At 36.5% G+C, this 25,429-nt stretch overlaps 1 protein-coding gene across 1 annotated transcript in view; it reads left to right on the top strand.

Annotated features, from left to right (window-relative positions):
- The window catches only part of MANEA (mannosidase endo-alpha), an 85,881-nt gene extending 60,920 nt beyond the window's left edge, over nucleotides 1-24,961 (top strand). The window contains exons 4-5 of the mRNA XM_004011265.6: nucleotides 18,628-18,704; nucleotides 19,548-24,961. Coding sequence (XP_004011314.2) covers nucleotides 18,628-18,704; nucleotides 19,548-20,217 — 747 coding nt within the window. The 3' untranslated portion in view covers nucleotides 20,218-24,961. The remainder of the gene's footprint in view (nucleotides 1-18,627; nucleotides 18,705-19,547) is intronic.
- The last annotated feature ends 468 nt before the right edge of the window (nucleotides 24,962-25,429 follow it).

Here is a 25,429-nt window from a genome sequence, read left to right as displayed (position 1 = left end):
TAGAACAAGTATTATAGCAGTTTTAACTGTTATTGAGTAGTCTGGTTTTGTAGAGACTATAAATTTCACAGCTGGGTATTTACCACTATATCATTAATAACACAGCAGTGAAATAATCTTTTGATGAAGCACAATAGATAGTTTTGGTAGATTTTCAACAACTATTCCTGTTTTCCTTTTCTGTGGGAAGAGCAAGTATATCGCTTGTCCCATTGATGTTGGGCTTGGCCTGATGGCTTGCTTTGACTAATGAGATGTTAAAAAAATTCATGTATGCCATGTCTGAGTGGTAGTATTATGTGTTTCCATGGTTGTGTTCCTCTTCCATGTGAACAGCATGCCCCAGGTGCTCCTTCTGTCTGGGACCCAGAATGACAGACATATGGAGCAAAACTGAACTTGACCCATAGTCTGGAACAAAACCAGCCTAGCCAGTACATAGACCTATGTGTAGTAAACAAATGTTTGTCTTTGAAGATACTCAGATTGTGGGTTGTTATTACTATAAAACATCATTACCGTAAACCTGACTGAATTAAATTATCCAACTAGAAAGAAAATCAGAGTTATAGGGGAAAGAACTAACTCAGCCACTAGTGATGTTCTTGTATTTAAATGAATTTAGTATCATATTTTAAAAGAGCAAGTTTTTTCTACTTTATATATAAATCATATTTCTTACACTATTGATTTATCACTGTCCATTATTTATTTGACCTATTGCTCGAGAGTCATCGTAATGTCTGCTACTCAGGCTTCCGCAGATTTTTGATCATGTGAAACTTAAAATTAGGAGTATTACATCTATGGTTCTTTTCTAAATGATTTTTTAGCTTCATTTGGAAAACAGTTTACTGTTTATGACCTTTTTTTTTTTTTTACCTTATTGCTCTTAAATTAATAAAGTAAATTTATGGTGAAAACTTGATGAATGTTACCTAAATGGGTATGTAAATGGCAAACCTAGAATTTAATTTGATGGTTGTCTGTTTCATGGAAATCATTCAGGGTCTGCGATGTGGCAGGTACTGTTGGAGATGCTGGTAGTACGAAGAAAGGCAGTTTCCTTATACTTGAGACCTTGCAATCTCTTGGTGGTCAGAGACAAACACAAGTAATTGGAGGAGGAGTACAATGGCAGCACATGAGAGTAGGAAGGTCTGCCTCGTTTTAACTGCAGTGGGGGATGGAGGGCCTGCAGGAGTGAAGCAGGGAGTAGAGGACTTTGAGAAGCAGAAAAACATATCAGATTTGTGCTTTTTTAAAAAATTTTATTGAGGTATAATTGACATAAAATTGTGTAAGTTTAAAATTATAACATTGATTTATTTATATTGTAATATCACTGTCATTGATAGCTAATACCTCTCTATCATGACACACAGTTATCACTTCTTTTTGTGATGAGAACAGTTAAGACCTAGCTTCTTAGCAAGTTTACTATAATACAGTTTTGTTGTTTATAATCACGGTTAGATTCGCTCTCCATAACTTAATTATCTACTAGTTGCAAGTATATATTCTTAGTAAAAGTGAAAAGTGAAAGTTGTTCAGTCATGTCTGACTATTTGTGACCCCCTGTACTGTACAGTCCAGGTAATTCTCTAGGCCAGAACACTAGAGGGGGTAGCCTTTCCCTTCTTCAGGGGATCTTCCCAACCCAGGGATTGTACCCAGGACTCCTGCATTGCAGGCAAATTCTTTACACCAGCTGAGCCACAAAGGAAGCCCAAGAATACTGGAGTAGGTACCCTATCCCTTCTCTAGAGAATCTTGCCAACCCAGTAATTGAACCAGGGTCTCCTGCATTACAGGCGAATTTTTTACCAACTGAGGTATCAGTTCAGTTCAGTTCAGTCGCTCTGTTGTGTCCGACTCTTTCCGACCCCATGAATCGCAGCACGACAGGCCTCCCTGTCCATCACTAACTCCCGGAGTTCACTCAGATTCACGTCCATCGAGTCAGTAATGCCATCCAGCCATCTCGTCCTCTGTTGTCCCCTCCTCCTGCCCCCAATCCCTCCCAACATCAAAGTCTTTTCCAATGAGTCAACTCTTCACATGAGGTGGCCAAAGTACTGGAGTTTCAGCTTTAGCATCATTCCTTCCAAAGAAATCCCAGGGCTGATCTCCTTCAGAATGGACTGGTTGTATCTCCTTGCAGTCCAAGGGACTCTCAAGAGTCTTCTCCAACACCACAGTTCAAAAGCATCAGTTCTTCGGCACTCAGCCTTCTTCACAGTCCAACTCTCACATCCATACATGACCACAGGAAAACCATAGCCTTGACTAGATGGACCTCAGTCAGCAAAGTAATGTCTCTGCTTTTGAATATGCTATCTAGGTTGGTCATAACTTTTCTTCCAAGGAGTAAGCGTCTTTTAATTTCATGGCTGTAGTCACCATCTGCAGTGATTTTGGAGCCCAAAAGAATAAAGTCTGACACTGTTTCCCCATCTATTTCCCATGAAGTGATGGGACCGGATGCCATGATCTTTGTTTTCTGAATGTTGAGCTTTAAGCCAATTATTTCACTCTCCTCTGTCACTTTCATCAAGAGGCTTTTTAGTTCCTTTTCACTTTTCTACCATAAGGGTGGTGTCATCTGCATATCTGAGGTTATTGATATTTCTCCTGGAAATCTTGATCCCAGCTTGTGTTTCTTCCAGTCCAGTGTTTCTCATGATGTACTCTGCATATAAGTTAAATAAGCAGGGTGACAATATACAGCCTTGATGTACTCCTTTTCCTATTTGGAACCGGTCTTTTGTTTCATGTCCAGTTCTAACTGTTGCTTCCTGACCTGCATACAGATTTCTCAAGAGACAGGTCAGGTGGTCTGGTATTACCATCTCGCTCAGAATTTTCCACAGTTTATTGTGACCCACACAGTCAAAGGCTTTGGCATAGTCAATAAAGCAGTTATAGACGTTTTTCTGGAACTCTCTTGCTTTTTCCATGATCCAGCGTATGTTGGCAGTTTGATATCTGGTTCCTCTGCCTTTTCTAAAACCAGCTTGAACATCTATACAGTCAACAAAAACAAGACCAGAAGCTGACTGTGGCTCAGATCATGAACTCCTTATTGCCAAATTCAGACTTAAATTGAAGAAAGTAGGGAAAACCGCTAGACCATTCAGGTATGACCTAAATCAAATCCCTTATGCTTATACAGTGGAAGTGAGAAATAGATTTAAGGGACTAGATCTGATAGATAGAGTGCCTGAGGAACTATGGAATGAGGTTCGTGACATTGTACAGGAGACAGGGATCAAGGCCATCCCCATGGAAAAGAAATGCAAAAAAGCAAAATGGCTGTCTGGGGAGGACTTACAAATAGCTGTGAAAAGAAGAGAAGTGAAAAGCAAAGGAGAAAAGAAAGATATAAGCATCTGAATGGAGAGTTCCAAAGAATAGCAAGAAGAGATACGAAAGCCTTCTTCAGTGATCAATGCAAAGAAATAGAGGAAAACAACAGAATGGGAAAGACTAGAGATCTCTTCAAGAAAATTAGAGATACCAAGGGAACACTTCATGCAAAGATGGGCTCGATAAAGGACAGAAATGGTATGGACGTAACAGAAGCAGAAGATATTAAGAAGAGATGGTAAGAATACACAGAAGAACTATACAAAAAAGATCTTCATGACCTGAGTAATCCCGATGGTGTGATCACTCATCTAGAGCTAGACATCCTGGAATGTGAAGTCAAGTGGGCCTTACAAAGCATCAGTACGAACAAAGGTAGTGGAGGTGATGGCATTCCAGTTGAGCTATTTCAAATCCTGAAAGATGATGCTGTGAAAGTGCTGCACTCAATATGCCAGCAAATTTGGAAAACTCAGCAGTGGCCACAGGACTGGAAAAGGTCAGTTTTCATTCCAACCCCAATGAAAGGCAATGCCAAAGAATGCTCAAATTGAGCTATCAAGGAAGCCCAAATATATTCTTAAACACCATCTGTTTCATTCCCCCTCCTTCCAGCCTCTGGTAGCCATCATTCCTTTCTGTGTTTTCAAGTTCATTTTATTTTGGATTCCACTATAAGAGATACATAAAATACTTGTCTTTCATTGTTGGGTCTGTCTCACATCATGATAATAATGTTTATCCATGTTGTAAACAAATGGCAGTGTTTCCTTTTTTCTCATGACTGAATATATTTTCATGGTGTGTGTGCACGTTTTATTTATTCATTTATTTATTGATAACTCTTAAATTTTCATTGAAGTATAGTTGATTTTGCTGTCTTAGTTTCAGTTTGGTTCAGTCGCTCAGTCGTGTCCAACTCTTTGAGACCCCATGAATCGCAGCACGCCAGACCTCCCTGTCCATCACCAACTCCCGGAGTTCACTCAGACTCACGTCCATCGAGTCAGTGATGCCATCCAGCCGTCTCATCCTCTGTTGTCCCCTTCTCCTCCTGCCCCCAATCCCTCCCAGCATCAGAGTCATTTCCAACGAGTCAGGCGTACACATGTCCACTCATTTTTTAGGTTCTTTTCCCATATAGGTCATTACAGAGTATTGAATGAGAGTTCCCTGTGCTAAACAGTAGGTTCTTACTAGCTTTCTGTTTTATATATAGTAGTTTGTTTATGTCAATCCTAGTCTCCCGGTTTATCCCTCCCCCTCATATACCATGTAACCATAAGTTAGCTTTCTACATCTGTGATTCTGTTTTGTAAGTAAGTTTCACCTGTACTATTTTTTTTTTAGATTCCACATATAAATGACATCATATATTTGTCTATTAATATGTCTGACTTTCTACAGTCAGTTCGACAATCTTGGTCCATCCATGTTGCTGCAAATGGCATTATTTTTTTGTGTGTGTGGTTGAGTAATATACCATTGTATGTATTAATATACACCACATCTTTATCCATTCCTCTGTTGATGGACATTTAGGTGGCTTGCATACCCTGACTATTGTAAGCAGAGCTGCAGTGAACATTGGGGTGCATGTGTCTTTTCAAATGATGATTTTCCTACAGTATATGTCTAAGAGTGGGATTACTGGGTCATATGGTAGTTCTGTTTTTAACTTTTTAGGGAACTTCCATACTGTGCTCTGTAGTGGCCGTACCAATTTACTTTCCCCTGAACAGGGTAGAAGGGTTCTTTTTCCCCTACACCCTCTCCAGAATTTATTTTGTATAGATTTTTTTGATGATGGCCATTCTAAGCAATGTGATGTGATACTTCATTGTAGTTTTGGCTTGCATTTCTCTCACAGTTAACAATGTTGAACATCTTTTCATGTGTGTTTTGGCCATCTGTATGCCTTCTTGGAGAATTATCTGTTTAAATCTTATACCCATTTTTTCAGTTGGGTTTTTTAATATTGAGTTGCATGAGCTGTTTGTGTATTTTGGAGATTAATCCCTTTTTGACTTTGTTCTCTTGTTTCAAGATTGACTTTGGCTATTCAGGGTCTTTTGTGGTTCTGTACAAGTCTGAGGATTATTTTTTCTATTTTTGTGAAAAATGACATTGTATTCTGATGCAATTTTTGTTGAATATGTAATTAGCTTTGGGCAGTATTGACATTTTAACAGTATTAACTCTTCCAGTTCATGAACTCAATCTCCTTAAATGTTATGGTCATTTCCTGGTTCAGTCTTGGAATGATTCTAGGAAAGTGTATACTTCTTCTAGGTTATGTAATTTTTTGGGCTTATAATTATTCCTGGTAGCTTCTTGTCCCATGTATTTCTGTACTGTCAGTTATAGTTTATTCTCTTTCATTTCTGATTTTTTGTGTGTGTTCTCTTTTGTTTTCTTAGTTGTGTTTGAGTGATCTAGTTTCATTCTTGTGTATTCTGTCTAGGCCTTTGAAAAGCACCCAGATTTTATGTAAAAGAAACCCATTTGCTAATTTTAAGAGCGTCGGTCTGAGAGGCAAAGGCCTGCTAGGATATTCTGTGGGGAAAGAGGCCGGAGATCTCTGTGCCCCCTCTACTTCCTAAAGCCAGCAGGGCAGGTGCCATCCTTGTGCTCCACACCTGCCTCACTCCACATAGTGGGCAGCATCACTGGGGTCTCCCTCTGTCATGCTCCGGGGCATGGTATTTCTAACACTATTTTCTAATACCATTTATTGAAGACTGTCCTTTACCCATTTTATGTTTTTGGCTCCTTTGTTATAGATTACTTGACTGTATGTGTGTGGGTTCTTAACCTTTTAATTATAACATGTGCTGGTGTGGTTTTCTTTGGGCTCATTTTATTTGGCATTCTTGGGCTTCTTTGACCTGGATGTAATTTCTTCCTTGTGTTAGGGGATTTTTCAGTTAACCCTTCTCCCAATAAGTTTTCTGCACTTTTCTCTCTTTCTGCTCTTTATAGGATAGCATCAAGTAAGCATTCACATGGTAAGTGTCCCAGAAGTCCCTTAATTTGTCTTCACTGTTTGTCATGCTTTGTGCTGCTCAGATTGCGTAAGAGCCTCTTGCCCTTTTTTTCTGCTTCTGGTCCACTGTTGAACCTCTCTAGTATATTTATCAGTACAGCTATTATATTTAGCTCTGTGACCTCTTATATTTTCTCTTTGTTGCATTTTCACTGTGTTCAACCTTTCTTCCCCCCTTGAATTTGGTTAGCATTTTTATTGCCATTACTTTCAGCTCTTATCAGGTTACTTACTTATCTCTGACTCTTTAAAGTTTGTTTTCTTTTTCTGAGGTTTTATCTTATGTTCTTTCATTTGGAGCGTATTCCTCTGAATACATTTCTTCATTTTGCTTGACTCTCTGTGTTAGTTTCTGTGCATTTAATGACATACTCACCTTTCTCTGTCTTGAAGCACTGACCTTGTATATAAGATGAATCTTATCATTTAATACTTCCCTAACTGTCTCAAACCTTTGTGGTTGTTTAAGCAGCCTATTTTGTTTTTAATAGATCCTAATAGTTGATGAAAGTGAAAGAGGAGAGTGAAAAAGTTGGCTTAAAGTTCAACATTCAGAAAACTAAGATCATGGCATCCAGTCCCATCACTTCATGGGAAGTAGATGGGGAAACAGTGTCAGACTTTATTTTGGGGGGCTCCAAAATCACTGCAGATGGTGACTGCAGCCATGAAATTAAAAGATGCTTAATCCTTGGAAGAAAAGTTAATACCAACCTAGAAAGCATATTAAAAAGTAGAGATATTACTTTGCCAACAAAGGTCTGTCTAGTCAAGGCTATGGTTTTTCCTGTGGTCATGTATGGATGTGAAAGTTGGACTGTGAAAAAAGTTGAGCACCGAAAAATTGATGCTTTTGAACTGTGGTGCTGGAGAAGACTCTTGACAGTCCCTTGGACTGCAAGGAGATCCAACCAGTCCATCCTAAAGGAGATCAGTTCTGGGTGTTCATTGGAAGGACTGATGCTGAGGCTGAAACTCCAATACTTGGGCCATCTCATGCGAAGGGTTGACCCACTGGAAAAGACCTTGATGCTGGAAGGGATTGGGGACAGGAGGAGAAGGGGAAAACAGAGGATGAAATGGCTGGATGGCATCACCGATTCGATGCAGATGAGTTTGGGTGGACTCCGGGAGTTGGTGATGGACAGGAAGGCCTGGTGTGCTGCGATTCATGGAGTCACAAAGAGTTGGACATGACTGAGTGACTGAACTGAACTGAACTGAACTGAACTGAATAGTTGAAGGTATGCCAAGACTAGTGTCCTTTAGGTGCTACCTGAAAGCCTTCTGTTGAATGTGGCTGACTGAAACTCAAACCTTCAGGCAGCAGGTTTTAAAAAGTATGAATATATTCAGTCTTATAGGACCACAATTTAAGCTCCCCTGGCCTCCAGATCCATGTGATCAACAAGTGTTCCTTCATGGCACCTGCAAAATCTAGAAGCTCCTCTCTTGGAAATACTGTGCTCTGGAGCATGACAGAGGGAGACCCCGGTGATGCCACCCACTACCTGGAGTGAGGCAGGTGTGGAGCTCAAGGATGGCACCTGCTGGCTTTAGTAGCTGGTCCTCTTTCCCCATAGAATATCCCAGCAGGCCTTTGCCTCTCAGACCAATGCTTTTAAAATTAGCAAATGGGTTTCTTTTACATAAAATCTTGGGACTTTTCATTAGGGCTGCTTTTGCACTGGTCCCTGGACTTAGTGTGTCTGCATGCAAGCCCTTTAAGAGCTACATCTCTTTGGATATTCAAAGATGATATCTTGGGGACTCATCTTTCATGTGCTGGTCTTAGAAATTGGTATGCCAGATATGGGATACAAACTATTTATTCCTCAGGGAGAAGCTCTGGTTTTGAGTTCCCTCTGGATTGTATGTCACTACTGGGGATGGGGTTTATGACGAGATTCTGTCTCAGCCTTTCGTACCTGCTTTGGTTTGATTTCCCTCTCATTTACCAGATGTGATGAGGTCACTCCAGCAGGTTCTTTCTGGAGGAAGCTGTAGATTTGGTTTGTCTGTGGAGGGAGGTAAGTCATAATCTTCCTACATCACCCTCTTGAAGCAGAACCATTTTATTTTTCCTAATAGAACAGAGATATAGTTATTTCAATAATATTATACAGTAAAACTACAAAGAAACAAAAATATTTGATCACTGAGTTTATCTGAGTTTTGTAAACAAGAAAGATAACAGTAATCATAAGTACAATGAATTGTAAAGATGTTGATATGAAGGAAAGTAACCAGAAGAAACACAAAAAATAATTTTAAAATACAACATCGCAATTGTTACAGCACATGGAAACTTTTCCATAAACAACTTCTACTTGGTCCTATTTAAATTTACATTCTGAAATTGATATTCCACTATAATTTCCACCTGCATGTAGTATATTTTTCATCCCTCCACTTTGAGTCTCTGTGCATCCTTAAAGCTTAACTGGGTCTCTTGATAACACACCACACAATTGGGTCTTATTTTTTTATCCATCTAGTCACTGTGTGCCTTTTGACTGGTGAGGTCAATATGTTTACATTCAGAGTAATTATTATATGTAGTCTTATTGATTGCATTCTGGTTTTGTATTGTCTTTATTTCTTTTTTTCTTATCTCTTCCTGCCTACATTTGTAAATTGGATTATTTTTCATGGTGATATGCTCTTTTATCCCCCTCTTGTTGATCTGCTCTAAATTTTTGCTTGTGGTTATCAAGGGAGGTTATATAAAGCATCTCTCAGATATCACAGTCCATTTTCGGTTTATACAAACTTATCTATAACCTCGTAAGTTATCCACTATTTTGCTCCTCCGTTTTGTATATTGATGTTACAATTTACCTCTTTTCGGTTCAGTTCAGTCGCTCAGTCGTGTCCGACTCTTTGCGACCCCATGTATTGCAGCACGACAGGCCTCCCTGTCCATCACCAACTCCCGGAGTTCCCTCAAACTTATGTCCATCAAGTTGGTGATGCCATCCAGCAATCTCATCCTCTGCTGTCCCCTTCTCCTCCTGCCCCCAATCCCTCCCAAAATCAGAATCTTTTCCAATGAGTCAACTCTTCGCAGGAGGTGGCCAAAGTACTGGAGTTTCAGCTTTAGCATCATTCCTTCCAAAGAACACCCAGGACTGATCTCCTTCAGAATGGACTGCTTGGATCTCCTTGCAGTCCAGTTCAGTTCAGTTCAGTCGCTCAGTCGTGTCCAACTCTTTGCAACCCCATGAATAGCAGCATGCCAGGCCTCTCTGTCCATCACCATCTCCCGGAGTTCACTCAGACTCACGTCCATCGAGTCTGTGATGCCATCCAGCCATCTCATCCTCGGTCGTCCCCTTCTCCTCCTACCCCCCTTCCCTCCCAGCGTCAGAGTCTTTTCCAACGAGTCAACTCTTTGCATGAGGTGGCCAAAGTACTGGAGCTTCAGCTTTAGCATCATTCCTTCCAAAGAAATCCCAGGATTGATCTCCTTCAGAATGGGCTGCTTGGATCTCCGTGCAGTCCAAGAGACTCTGAAAGTCTTCTCCAACACCACAGTTTAAAAGCATCAATTCTTTGGCACTCAGCCTTCTTATCTCCTTCAGAATGGACTGGTTGGATCTCCTTGCAGTCCAAGGGACTATCAAGAGTCTTTTCCAACACCACAGTTCAAAAGCATCAATTCTTTGGTGCTTAGCTTTCTTCACAGTACAGCTCTCACATCCATACATGACCACTGGAAAAACCATAGCCTTGACTAGATGGACCTTTGTTGGCAAAGTAGTGTCTCTGCCTTTGAATATGCTGTCTAGGTTGGTCATAACTTTTTTTCTGAGGAGTAAGTGTCTTTTAATTTCATGGCTGCAGTCACCATCTGCAATGATTTTGGATCCCCCCCAAAATAAAGTCTGACACTGTTTCCACTGTTTCCCCATCTATTTCCCATGAAGTGATGGGACGAGATGCCATGATCTTCGTTTTCTGAATGTTGAGCTTTAAGCCAACTTTTTCACTCTTCTTTCACTTTCATCAAGAGGCTTTTTAGTTCCTCTTCCCTTTCTGCCATAGGGTGGTATCATCTGCATATCTGACATTATTGATATTTCTCCTGGCAATCTTGATTTCAGCTTGTACTTCTTCCAGCCCAGCATTTCTCATGATGCACGCTGCATTTAAATTAAATAAGCAGGGTGACAGTATACAGCCTTGATGTACTCCTTTTCCTGTTTGGAACCAGCCTGTTGTTCCATGTCCAGTTCTAACTGTTGCTTCCTGACCTGCATATAGGTTTCTCAAGAGGTAGGTCAGGTGGTCTGTTATTCCCATCTCCTTCAGAATGTTCCAGTTTATTGTGACACACACAGTCAAAGGCTTTGACATAGTCAATAAAGCAGAAATAGATATTTTTCTGGAACTCTTTGTTTTTTTCCTATGATCCAGCAGAGGTTGGCAATTTGATCTCTGGTTCCTCTGCCTTTTCTAAAACCAGCTTGAACATCAGGAAGTTCACGGTTCATGTTTACTGAAGCCTGGCTTGGAGAATTTTGAGCATTACTTTACTAGTGTGTGAGATGAGTACAATTGTGCAGTAGTTTGAGCATTCTTTGGCATTGCCGTTCTTTGGGATTGGAATGAAAACTGCCCTTTTCCAGTCCTGTGGCCACTGCTGAGTTTTCCAAATTTGCTGGCATATTGAGTGCAGCACTGTCACAGCATCATCTTTCAGGGTTTGAAATAGCTCCACTGGAATTCCATCACCTCCACTTGCTTTGTTTGTAGTGATGCTTTCTAAGGCCCACTTGACTTCACATTCCAGGATGTCTGGCTCTAGGTAAGTGATCACACCATCATGATTATCTTGGTCATGAAGATCTTTTTTGTATAGTTCTTCTGTGTATTCTTGCCACCTCTTCTTAATATCTTCTGCTTCTGTTAGGTCCATACCATTTCTGTCCTTTATCGAGCCCATCTTTCCATGAAATGTTCCCTTGGTATCTCTAATTTTCTTGAAGAGATCTCTAGTCTTTCCCATTCTGTTGTTTTCCTCTATTTCTTTGCATTGATCGCTGAAGAAGGCTTTCTTGTCTCTTCTTGCTATTCTTTGGCACTCTCCATTCAGATGCTTATATCTTTCCTTTTCTCCTTTGCTTTTCACTTCTCTTCTTTTCATAGCTATTTGTAAGTCCTCCCCAGACAGCCATTTTGCTTTTTTGCATTTCTTTTCCATGGGGATGGCCTTGATCCCTGTCTCCTGTACAGTGTCACGAACCTCATTCCATAGTTCCTCAGGCACTCTATCTATCAGATCTAGTCCCTTAAATCTATTTCTCACTTCCATTGTATAATTATAAGGGATTTGATTTAGGTCATACTTCAATGATCTAGTGGTTTTCCCTACTTTCTTCAGTATAAGTCTGAATTTGGTAATAAGGAGTTCATGATCTGAGCCACAGTCAGCTTCCAGTCTTGTTTTTGCTGACTGTATAGAGCTTCTCCATCTTTGGCTGCAAAGAATATAATCAATCTGATCTTGATGTTGACCATCTGGTGATGTCCATGTGTAGAGTTTTCTCTTGTATTGTTGGAAGAGGGTGTTTGCTATGTCCAGTGTGTGTTCTTAGCAAAACTCTATTAGCCTTTGCCCTGCTTCATTCCATATTCCAAGGCCAATTCGCCTGTTACTCCAGGTATTTGACTTCCTTTTGCATTCCAGTCTCCTATAATGAAAAGGACATCTTCTTTGGGTGTTAGTTCTAAAAGGTCTTGTAGATCTTCATAGAACCGTTCACCTTCAGCTTGTTCAGTGTTATTGGTTGGGGCATAGACTTGGATTACTGTGATGTTGAATGGTTTGCCTTAGAAACGAACAGAGCTCATTCTGTCATTTTTGAGATTGCATCCAACTACTGCATTTTGGACTCTCTTGTTGACCATGATGGCTATTCCATTTCTTCTAAGGGATTCCTGCCCACAGTAGTAGATATAATGGTCATCTGCGTTAAATTCCCCCATTCCAGTCCATTTTAGTTCGCTGATTCCTAGAATGTTGATGTTCACTCTTGCCATCTCCTGTTTGGCCACTTCCAATTTGCCTTGATTCATGGACCTGACATTCCAGGTTCCTATGCAATATTGCTCTTAACAGCATTAGACCTTGCTTCTATCACGAGTCACATCCAAAACTGGGTATTGTTTTTGCTTTGGCTCCATCCCTTCATTCTTTCTGGCGTTATTTCTCTACTGATCTCCAGTAGCATATTGGGCACCTACTAACCTGTGGAGTTCCTCTTTCAGTATCCTATCATTTTGCCTTTTCATACTGTTCATGGGGTTCTCAAGGCAAGAAAACTGAAGTGGTTTGCCATTCCCTTCTCCAGTGGACCACATTGAGCCCAGGTCTCCCACATTGTAGGCAGACACTTTACTGTCTGAGCCACCAAGGAAGTTTTACCTCTTTTATTGTACATTTATTAACAATTTGTAGTAGTAATTTTTCCTACTTTCGTTTAACCTTTAGACTATAGTTGAGTGTTTGTGTGGCAGCTGTCATGTCCGACTCTTTGCAACCCCATGGACTGTAGGCCACCAGGCTGCTCTGTTCCTGGGATTTCCCAGGCAGGAATACTGGAGTGAGTTGCCATTTCCTTCTCCACGGGATCTTCCCAACCCAGGGATTGAACTTGCATCTCTTGCATCTCCAGCATTGACAGGTGGGTTCTTAAACACTGGAGCCACCTGGGAAGCTGTTAACACATCATTGACTGGGCGATTTTTACAGAAACTACTGCCTATGGCCTTTAATACATTTCCAGACAATAATGTGTTAACACACCATCCTACTACAGAGTTACAGTGTTTTAAGTCTAATTGTGTATTTCTCATCTTTATCAGAGTACTGTGTAATTTTTTATGTTTTTATTTCAGCTTGAAAAACTCCTTTCAGCATTTCTTGCATGGCAGGTATAGTGATGGTGAACTCCCTCAGATTTTGTTTATTCTGGAAGAGCCTTTACTTGTCTTTTCTAGCTGAAGGATAACTTTGCTCGATAAAGTATTCTTGGCTGGCCATTTTTATCTTCCAGTTCTTCAAATATGTCATTCCACTGCCCTGAGGCCTAGAGTTTCTACAGATAAATCTTCTGATAGCCTAATGGCAGTCCATTGTAGGGTTCATTCTTTTTTTTTTTTTTTTTTCCCTGCTTACCTTTAATATCTTGGAGACTGTCTTTTTGTGTGGAGATAATAGGATACTCTACTCAGTTTTGTGGACTTGTATGTCCAAATCTTTCCTCAGATTTTCAAAGTTCTCATCTATTATTTCTTTAACTCCCTGACCCTGCCTTCTGTGTCTAAAATCCTGTTTATCCTGATATTTTTCAGAATATATGGATGAATATCTGTAGACCATGTAGGCTTTCTTTAATCTTTTTCTCTTTTTTCTTTTTCAGTTCTCTCTTCTCTTTTGTGTGATTTCAAAATTTTCCTCCAAGTCAGTCATTCTATCTTCATGTTCTCTGCCCTGCTAAATATTCTCTGTACTGCATACTATCTAGTTCTAGAATTTTTCTTTGGTTCTTTTGAAAACTTCATTCTCTTTAATAAAGAATTGTTTTATTCATGATTTTATTGAATTGTCTTGAGTTTTCTTGTAACCTGTTGATTAACATCTGTTTTCAACTATCAGGTAGTTTGCAGTATTCTGTGCCTCTGAGTTTGACCACTAGAAATAGATAATTTTTTTGTAATGCCATGTTTCCTTGATCTTTCATATTTATTTTAGATTTGCACTTTTGTTTTTGCATATGAATTAGTAGATACCTCCTTAACTCTTTTCTTATTGCCTTCAGCAGATGGTATGTTTTTGTAGTGTTGATATTAGAGTTTTTACTTTGTTTTTGTGAATTTGTATCTGCTTTAGTCTTCTTTGTTTCCTCTTTTGAGTGAATTTTTAAACTTTTCTGCCCTCTCTCTTTCTTTTTAAAGGGTTGCTATACCTCCAGTTTGTAGTTTCTGAGCACGCCCTCACTCTACTGGAGCTTTCTCTTGGCAGTGGCCCTTGGGAACCCATATATGGAGCCAACATAGAGTGGCAGTAAAGAGTGAGTTTAGCACTGGGTACATGGGGGGTGTCTGCAGTTCCGACAGGGTAATCCCAGTGGCTCCTAGGTGGACTGCTGCTAAGAACAGTCCCTTTCCCACCAAGTGAAGTTCTTATTTGCATCTTTCCTAATATCCTCCCTTCCCCTAGTTATAAATTTCATATCTTAGTACTCTAGGTACTGGTGGAGAGAATGGATCTTTTCAGCCACTTTCCAGTCCAGCTGGCTTAGCCAGGCACTTCCCCTCTCAGTGTTTCCTTAGGCAGAACTTGATGCTTAGAAAGTTTGTCTACTGCCACCAAACTAGCATTTATCTGTTTACTTAATTACTTACTTTTGGTCTCCAGTTATGTGCTGAAGTCTCTCTTTGGGAGGATTAGACTTCAGCAGGTTCTCTGTCTCATATGTGAGTGCCTGCCTTGGTCTTCACTGACCGAGTGTTTGCCTGACAGGAGCAAAAGTCTAGGCAGTTTGGCTGACTCCTCTGTTTCCTAGCTCAAATAGAAGTTTGTCTCTTATCATCTTCGTGGTGGGTGAGACAACTCCTAGGTTCCTTGGCGTAAGACACTAGGTCCTAAAACACCACGGAGGCACTTTTGCTCATGTATGAATATCTCATATGTTGATTTAAAAGGGAATAAGTAATAGGAGCATTTTACGCCATCATGTTTCTAATCCCACTCTCCAGGATCATCAGGTTTTCACTTAAGAGGTTCACTTTGGGTGCATGGTTAAAATTAGAAGCATGAAATGAGGAAACATCTATATGACTCTTGCTGCTGCTACTGCTAAGTCGCTTCAGTCATGTCCGACTCTGTGCGACCCTGTGGACTGCAGCCTACCAGGCTCCTCTATCCATGGGATTTTCCAGGCAAGAGTACTGGAGTGGGTTGCCATTGCCTTCTCCTGTAACTGCATAGTGATACACCAATTCAACTTACTGCTATGGGGGAAAAACACCATTTAATGAGACATGAATTTAAAGAGATATGACTCTTACTTCCCCTTATAAAGGTATTGCAAACATCTGATTAAAACACGTATAGGATTCTGTCATTTTTAAAGTTGTAGTATTGGTCTAATAGATTTTTTTTCCAAACAGAATAGTGAAATGGTGATACATCACATTATTAATTAAACCTACAAATAAATATCATTATCATTAATGAGTTAGAAATATGAAGGATAATATTGTGTTGTATATCAATAATAGCTTTTTGAATTACTATAAATGTATTGATCTGCATTTTATAGAAAGAAAGCCATTTACAGTTTGCAACTTTACAAGCAAATTCATTTTAATGTAGGATATTTGTTTAAATATGGTATCTTTATATATAAAATAAAACTTACTTAGAAAATGTTGCATCTAAAGGAAGATTATCCAAGGTTACATTATGTAAGAGTATGAAAATACAAATATCCTTGTCAATTTTCTTTCAATTGAAGTTAAAAAGCAAATATCAGAGCTACTGCAAAATCTGCCCTAGCAGGACTTAGAGTATACTGCAGAAATGAATATATTTTGTTACTACCAAAACCTTTCTTTGTATAATATTACTGAAATTTTATTAAAAGTGGGAAGTGAGTTACACTGAATGTTGTCTGACTTTAAAATTAATTCTATGAGAACAGTAGCACTGATTAATGCAAAATACATTTCACTTTAATTAAGGTAGTTGAAAACAAAGATATTTTATATTGCAGTAGCACATAAGCCTCTAATTCCATACATGCTTCATAGGAACCACTCTAAACTTAAAATATTATCAATGTTCATTAGATTTCCATAAAGATTTTTAATGGTAAGTCAGTAAAATTAGTAATAAAAATGAAAATTCTCATAGTTGTTTTGCACATCTTAAGTAGATATAGTACACATGATCTTTCCTTTAAATGACAATCTATTCCGCTAGTAATAAATGACCTACAGAACGGTTTTGGTAGCCAAAATTAGTTTTTCTTGATTTGTATATAACCTTTTTCCATTAGAAAAATTGAATTTTTCTGTGCACAATATTTTAAAAGTATTTTTGGTTGCTGTTTCTATCATCATTGTAGTGATGTATAAGCCACATCAATAATGAGTATTTAATAATGAGTATTCTGAAAATTATTGTTCAGTATAGTGTGTTTTTAAGTAATTTTGTTATAAATTATTTGAATAATACATATTAAATGTATATTATTTTGTAAAATGCTATTTTAATTGTATAGGAGAATCTGTCATTTAAAGACATTTGCTATTGACTTCATTTAAATGTAAACTTAATGTTCCCACATGAAAAAAGAATCCAGGTTTTTCTAGATCATACTTTGTTTTGCCTTTTTTTAAATAAAGATATTTCTGAATATAGAATATATTCCTATTTACTCTTTAAAAGGAATAAGCATATAGGATGGACCACTGCACAGTGATCAAACATTTGAGCTTTGAATTCAGATTGCTTATATTGCCTCCAGCTGGCTGGGTGACAGCTCATTGAGCTGCCTTATCTTTGATTGCTTCATATGGAGATAGTAACTACCTTATAGAGTTGTGAGAATTAACTGAAGTTAAAAAGTATAAAATATTTAGGGAATTATTTAAAAGAGAACGCACTTGGTAAACATTATTACTGTTTGTTAGAATTCTCTAGCAACTTCTTTGTTCAGTAAGTATTCATCTTACCTTGCCAAGAAAGACTTATACCCTGAGAACTGTAAAACATTAATAAAGGAAACTGAAGATAATTCAAAGAAAAATCTCCTCAGCAAGTGTTGCTGGTAACGTTGGAAAGGTGCATGTAAATCAAAGAAGTTAGAATATACCCTCACACCATACACAAAAATAAACTCAAAATGGCTGAAAGACTTAAGACATGATACCATAAAACTCCTAGAAGAGAACATAGGCAAGACATTCTCTCATGTAAATTGTACCAGTATTTTCTTGGGCCAGTCTCTCACGGCAATAGAAATGAAAACAAAACAATGAGACCTAGTCAGATTATGAGCTTTTGCATAGCAAAGGAAACCTAAAGAATGGAAGTGTGTGTTTGCAAATGATGCAACCAACAAGGGCCTAATTTCCAAAATACATAAACAGCTAATTCAGTTCAGTAACAGAAGAACAAGCAAACCAATCCAAAAATGGGCAGAAGGCCTAAATTAGACATTTCTCCAAAGATGAAATACAGATGGAAGTAGTTGAATGAAAAGATGCTCAACCTACTAATTATTAGAGAAATATAAATGAAAGCTATAATGAGATGCCACCTCACACAAGTCAGAATGACCAACATTAAAAAGTCTACAAATAACAAATACTAGAGAAGGTGTGGAGAAAAGGGAACCCTCCTGCATTCTTGGTGGGAATGTGGCTTGGTGCAACCACTGTGGAAAACACTATGGAGGTTCCTCAAAAAACTGAAAATATAATTATATTATTTAGCAATACAACTCCTAGGTTTATATCCAGACAAAACTATAATTCAAAAAGATACTTGCACCCCTATGTTCATAGAAGCACTGTTCCCAATAGCCAAGACATGGAAGCAACCTAAATGTCTTATCAACAGATGAATGGATAAAGATGTGGAACATATACACAATGGGATACTACTCAGCCATTAAAAAGGAATGAAGCGATGCTGTTTGCAGCAACACGGATGGACCTAGAGATTATCGTACAAAATGAAGTAAGAAAGACAGATACCACATGCTGTTCACTTATATGTGAAATCTAAACATGACACAAATGAACCATCTGTGAAGCAGAATCACAGACATGGAGAACAGACCTGTTGGGTGCTGTAGGGTGGGGAGGAATGGAATGGGAAGTTGGGGTTAGTATATAGAGAATGGATAAACAACAAGTTCCTACTGTATAGCACAAAGAACTATATTTGATATCCCATGATACACCATGGAAAAGAATATGAATATTAAAAAAGTGTATATATGTATAACTGAGTCACTTTGCTCTACAGCAATAACTGAGTCACTTTGCTCTACAGCAATAATTAACACATTGTTACTCAACTATTTAAGTCAACTTCAATAAGGTATTCATCTTAAGGTTAAGTCAGTTTATTATTATTTCATTTTTACGTTTAATCATAATTTTTTCTCTATCAATATTTTTTGTTTTAGGTCACTTTTCACATTGAACCATATAAGAATCGAGATGATAAAAACATGTACAAAAATGTCAAGTACATTATAGACAAGTAAGAAATCTTTTCTCCTATAATTCCTGTTTTAAGTATATTTAAATTATATTTGAGGGATTTGAATGACATAGTATGACATTAATATCAATTTAATTTTGTAATGAATGTTGCAATCATTTTAGGAACTTTTCTGAATTTCCTTAGAATTCAATTTCTCTATGAATAATTACAAGTTGCTGTTTTTACTCTTATGTGTATATTAGACTATGATGTTTGTCATCTAGCATTTTAAAATGTTACAAAATTGTAATATATTTGTAAAAATAATTTACCAAATTCTGTAAATTTTATGAATATAAAGTTGTCTTTTTTTAAAAAAGAAATTCAGAATATGAAATGGGAATTGCTGTTAGATATGGTAGATTCACATCTAATATTTTCATTTATGTTTCAGTATGTTTACAGGGAAAGAATTTATTAGTACAGTTTCATTTTGTTTAAGAGTTTACTGATAATAGTCTGTGACAGATGCCGTACTCTTATTAAGAAGCATGTCAGCAACAGTTGGGGCATGCATCACTTAGAATACACGCACACACAAAAGCAGTATCTTCATGTAGAAAAATGGATTTTTTATTGTGTTAGTCATCATTTTTAAACCTCCATATAAGTAATTACTGTCTTGTTTGTTAATGTCTTAATATATCCAGTATCTCATTTCCCAACGTGTAAAATTAAAAATGTATTTTTAATGATTACACTTACATAGCTAATTCCACAAAGAAGGTGAACAATACACTTAAACTGTACTACTTACCTTCATTTTCAGTACATAAATAATTGGCCGTGGGAAATAAGACATGAATTTTCATTTTATTTTCATATATGTTTATATTCTAGATATGGAAATCATCCTGCCTTTTACAGGTACAAGACTAAGAACGGCAATGCTCTTCCAATGTTTTATATCTATGATTCCTATATCACAGCATCTCAAAAATGGGCCAATCTGTTAACCAGCTCAGGGTCTCAGAGCATTCGCAACTCTCCTTATGATGCATTGTTTATTGCACTTCTAGTAGATAAAAAGCATAGATATGGAATTCTTCGAGGTGGTTTTGATGGAATTTACACATACTTTGCCACAAATGGCTTTACTTATGGCTCATCCTATGAAAACTGGGCTAAGATAAAATATTTTTGTGATCAGTTCGACCTAATGTTCATCCCAAGTGTGGGCCCAGGATACATAGATACCAGCATCCGACCGTGGAACTCTCATAACACTCGTAACCGAATCAACGGGAAATACTATGAGACTGCTCTGAGTGCTGCACTCCAAGCCCACCCCAGTATAATTTCCATCACCTCTTTTAATGAGTGGCATGAAGGAACTCAGATTGAAAGAGCTGTTCCCAAAAGAACCGGTAACATCGTGTACCTGGATTACCGGCCTCATAAACCAAGTCTTTATCTAGAGCTAACTCGCAAGTGGTCTGAAAAATACAGAAAGGAAAGAGCAATTTATGCATTAGGTCACCAGGAACTTAGCAGACAACCTGTTTCTTAATGGATTGATTTAAGTTTAATAATTATAGAAATTACCTAATTTCAATACATTCCTTTTGTTTTCAGTTATGGGAAGGAAACTGTCAAAATCAATATGTACTGTTACCATTATCTCTAATAAAAATAATTTGTACATTGTTAAGGATTGTAATATCATTACCACCTTTCACAGTGTTACACTGAGAGAAAAGTTGGGCAAATAATATTCCTTATGGCATAAATTTGCTGAATCTGTGACTGGAATTGAAATCTTGCTTTGATAGCTGTTTATATTTCACAATAGTCAATTGCTTGTGTTTCATAGAGTAGTTAGCACACAATTAATCCAACTAATATTCTGCACCCAAAGAAATAGAACCGTGTATATATTTGATTTGTCTGTTGAAGAACAAAGATGTAAAAGATAATACACATGGTTCATATTTTAATGATCTGATCAACTTTGTCCTATTAGCATTCAGACTCTGGAAAACGTTGCAATAATTCTTCAGAAGAAAATATGCCTTACGCCTTACTGAGATGAAGGCCTGCTTTCTGTAACACAGTATATATCATCATATGCAGGTTTCTGGTTTCCTAGAGCTTGCTAGGTATTTTGCATGTCTAATGTTTCTACTTTGTAACGATGAATTCCAGACTTCAGAAGGAAAATCTTTTCATAAAGGCTTTTCATAAAAGTTAAGGAAGTTCTCAGTTATTGAAAAAAACATAGCCAATTTACAATTATTATGGAAATACAATGCCCAAAATACTATTTTTATGATATCTTGTCAATCTTTAACTTTGTTATTCATGTTTTAAAATTTAATATTAATTAGAGATGAATTGTTAAGAAAAAGTTGATACTAACATTGGATTGCCACCTTTTAAGTTTTTAAGCTATTTTTACTAAAATTAATAGAGAAAATTTACGTAGCACTTCAGATTTTAAGGATAATCGAAATAAAATTTCATTCCTGTTTGACTTTTTATTAGATGTAACATTTAATAATGGAAATATTTTATTTAAAAGACTAAATTTTTGTATATAATAATATCCCCATCTAAAAACATTATACTTTTATGTTACCTAACGGGATAAAGACTTGTGGTCTGTTGTCATATTGTGACAAATTGATCACCTGTAAAAAATGAATCTCTTTAAATAAAAACTAGAGAATAAAAGAAGCTCTGTTATTTTAGTTAATATTTGTAACTAGAACTATAGAAAAAAACTAATATATATGCTCTTACATGAATATTTTTTAGATATTTATTAAATGTTAGCAATACAGAATACATATAGTCAGAATATAAGGACGTTCATTCAGAAACAAATAGTGGAATTTGTCATAAATGTCATTGTCTAATGAGTTATTTTTCAGCAGTGCTTTCAAAGCAAACTAGCATGTCTTTGAAAAGAGGCATGATTAATGTTAAACTGATTTATAACTTGAGAATTTGCCATATCTCAGAATATTCAGACCATGGGAAATTAGTACAGTAGTGATTAGTAAATTCACTTTCTAGAGGAAATTATAAGAATAACTCCCTATATTATAACTAACCATATTCATAGGGACACTCATGCTGATATAACCTGTGGAAGTTTTTTGTTTTTATTACAGTTTGCCACTAAATGTTTTATTAGGGATAAACTCTAAATATGTCATACCTAATAATTTTTATTACTTACTATATTTTATTAAAGTTTAGTTAGAGAGATATCTACCACACAGGAATTTTTGTCTTTGCTTATGTTATATGCTTGAACCCATAATAGACAATTTTATGAAACAGTTCTGAGGTTAAGAGAAAGTATAAAAAACAAGGTCAGCAAATCCTCAGCACGGACACCACCATTTCTCTCCTGCTCTCATTACAGATATAGATCATCTAGGATCGCAGACTCACCTCTGAGCTTTGTTGTGGTTCCCAACACACTACCCCAACCAGCCACTAACAGTCAGATTTCAAATTAAGATAAAATAGATTCTGTCTTCATTACAGAAAGTTAATTCTCAAGGGAAGAATGTTTGGAATCAGCTCTAAAGATAGTTTACTAACACATAATTCTTTGAATATGTTTATTTTCTTTTTTTAAAAAAGTTATTTGAAAGAATTTTCTCTAATAATTGTGTTATTCTTAGGGAAGAACACTTCAAAATCTTCCTCAGGTATTCATTACCATTTAATTCACAACAAGTTTAGATTGTATAATCACAAAAATTATTTGCTTTTATTTAATTTAATAAACTAAAGGAACTGTTTAAAGGGAGAAGTAGTGTAATATATATAATGCGTGGATTAAAATGAATTATTATTATTTTAAGGTTTAATCAGGCTAATTTTTTTGACTGTATAAAAACCAAGTCTTTCTTTTACTCCCTTTTTAAGGACTGATACTGTAAAAAATTGCTGTTATTAATGTTGATCTCAGTTCTATATTAATTTTTTTGTTTTAACAGTACAATTTAAAAATGACTTTTGTTATGTAAAATAGTTAACTTTCATCTTACAAGAGCATGCACAGAATAAATTTTAGATATAAAAAATTATTTATGAAATGTTTACTTTCTGATTAACAGTTAAAAAGTAGTATTCAGTCAGCACTCTATATAGCATTTAAAAAGAAGACATCTTTTAACTGTACATAATTTTAAAATCTGTGAATTTGTGTTATATACAGAAAAATAATAAACCATTTCCCAAATTTAAAAATTTTCTATTTTATATTCTTTGGACATAATCGTATTGCTCTGACATCCTTTAGGAAATTGATCTTTCCTGAACCAGCTCAGTTGGTAAAAAGTCTGCCTGTAATGCAGGAGACACAGGTTTCATCCCTGGGTTGAGAAGATCCCCTGGAGAAGGAAATGGCAACCCATTCCAATATTCTTGTCTGGAGAATTCCAGGGACAGAGGAGCCTGAGTGACTAACACTTTCAGTTTCACTTTAAAACATCAAAGTAACAAACCACTAGAGAACCTACTAAGTTCCTGTGCTGTGCTGTACGTAGTCACTCAGTCATGTTGGACTCTTTGCAACCCTATGGACTGCAGCCCACCAGGCTCCTCTGTCCATAAGGACTCTCCAGGCAAGAATACTGGAGTGAGTTGCCATGCCCTCCTCCAAGGGAACTTCCCAACCCAGGTCTCCCACATTGCAGGTGGATTCTTTACTGACACGACTGAGCGACTTCACTTCACTTCACTTCACTTCTTTACTGACTGAGCCATAACCAAACCTTTTTTGAAACTGACCAGAGTTATGAAATTTAAACATAATGACTGCTCATAAACTCTACAGGGCTTAGATGTGGAAGCAGTCCTTAAAAGTTTTTACCTAAGTTTTGAATTAAGGGTGGACACTTATGTCCCCTAGTGTAGAAGCAATATTTTTTTTTACTACCAGCAAAATTTCAGTTGTTTTTACAAATATTTAAAATTTCAAAATGAAAACTTGAACCAAAAAGAATTTTTTGGCTCAGCTATTTCTTTTATTTTTTAATGTACTTTAAATTGTATACTGATTATTATATATCCACATAAAAGCTAAATGTTACTGTATGCTTAATATAAGATTACTATCCTGGAAAATTGAAGTACTACTCTGGTTTACTTACAGAGACTCATTCATCCTTAGTCAAATCAAAGAACTTAGTGGTAGTGCTGTTATATTCCAACTATCAGTGAAGGGAAGAACAGTTTTCAGTGTGAATGACTAGATTTTGCTCTTGTTATAATTACTATTTATGAATCAAAAGGAAGAATAATTTAAGACCTAATAAGCAAGTAGTCACAGATCGAAAATTTATTAAGCTGAAAACTTGTAGCACCTTTTATATTGTATGTTCTAAACTTCATTTAAGGTAGCTTACATATTGAATTTATATAACCATAAATGTAACCATAAAGTTAAAATGCCTTTTAGAGTCTATCCCATTGAAATAATTATTTCTCTACACAAAATAATGATGTACCATGGTAGCAATAATTCTATATACAATTCATTTATAATTAATGATTGTATCATCATGCTTTTGTGTTTTTGATTTTTTAAAAGAATCGGTTAAAAGTCTGAACAACAATCATAAACAACACAAAGTGGCAGTCTTCAGCTGCTTAACAGCATTTAAAATAAATAATTAAGGAATTATGTCCATGGATAAAAGTATTTTTGAGTCAGTTTTACAAAAGCTATTTTGAAAACACTATATATCACCATGTTAATTTGATTATAGTATCTAAAGTGACCTTTATCTTGATCTTGAAAATATCAAATCCAAAAGAGAAAATATTTTAAAGGAAATTCAGTTGTAATACATGCAGTACATTTTAGAAATATATATTTGAACAGAGTCACTTAAGAGTAGCTGCCATACTTCTTCAGTTTATACACGCTAAATTTATATTTCTTGACCACCATTCTATATAATGTTTTTTAATCACCCATATTATCCATATGCAGACTGTTAAGCTACTATTATTATGATAGAGCAGTCCAATCTGACATCATGTAAAAGTCAACTGCAAATCTGATTGCTAAATTCTTCCTTGAAAATTTGCTATGTTGTTATGTTTATTCAAAGTACATTCTTGAAAATTATGTTCTTGGTTTTTCAGATATCGTGTAGAACAATATGTAGTGACAGTCATTATATGAATAGTAGTTGAACTCAAATTTTATTTTTCTTCATATGAGTATTATGTGTTTGTAGCTTAAGGCTTAATTTAATTTGCAAATAAAATATTCCATTAACACAGTATTTTGTCATTTCATTTTTTTACGTGAGTCATCCTCGACTAAAATTTATTTAATGTTTCGTCTTATAAGAATATGTACACACTGACTCTGCAGAAAGGATTTGACATATTTTTTCTAAGAAATAGTTACAAAATTAATATATAATCAATGATGAAAGTTTAAAAGGAATGTGTATATGATACTAGTGCATATGGTTGACTACACATTTGGTAGTGAGAGAGCTTCTAAGCAGTGAATGCAAGATGTTAAATGGCTCTTCTTGCCAGAAAAGAAGCACCCACTCCCCTCTGAAGACAGACTTTGCCTTGTCAATACATTTTAAAATACATTTCTCAAACAGGCATTATACCTAGGACCAAAACTGCAGAAACCTACTGGAAACTACCAGGTAATGTAAGTAAATGCATGTGATTTATACCTCATAGAGTACTAGCAACTGTGGACAATTGTAACCTAATAGGAGTAG

This window comes from Ovis aries, chromosome 8 (assembly GCF_016772045.2).
Source record: "Ovis aries strain OAR_USU_Benz2616 breed Rambouillet chromosome 8, ARS-UI_Ramb_v3.0, whole genome shotgun sequence".
NCBI classification, from domain to species: Eukaryota; Metazoa; Chordata; class Mammalia; order Artiodactyla; family Bovidae; genus Ovis; species Ovis aries.
This window is presented reverse-complemented; position numbering and strand designations above follow the sequence as displayed.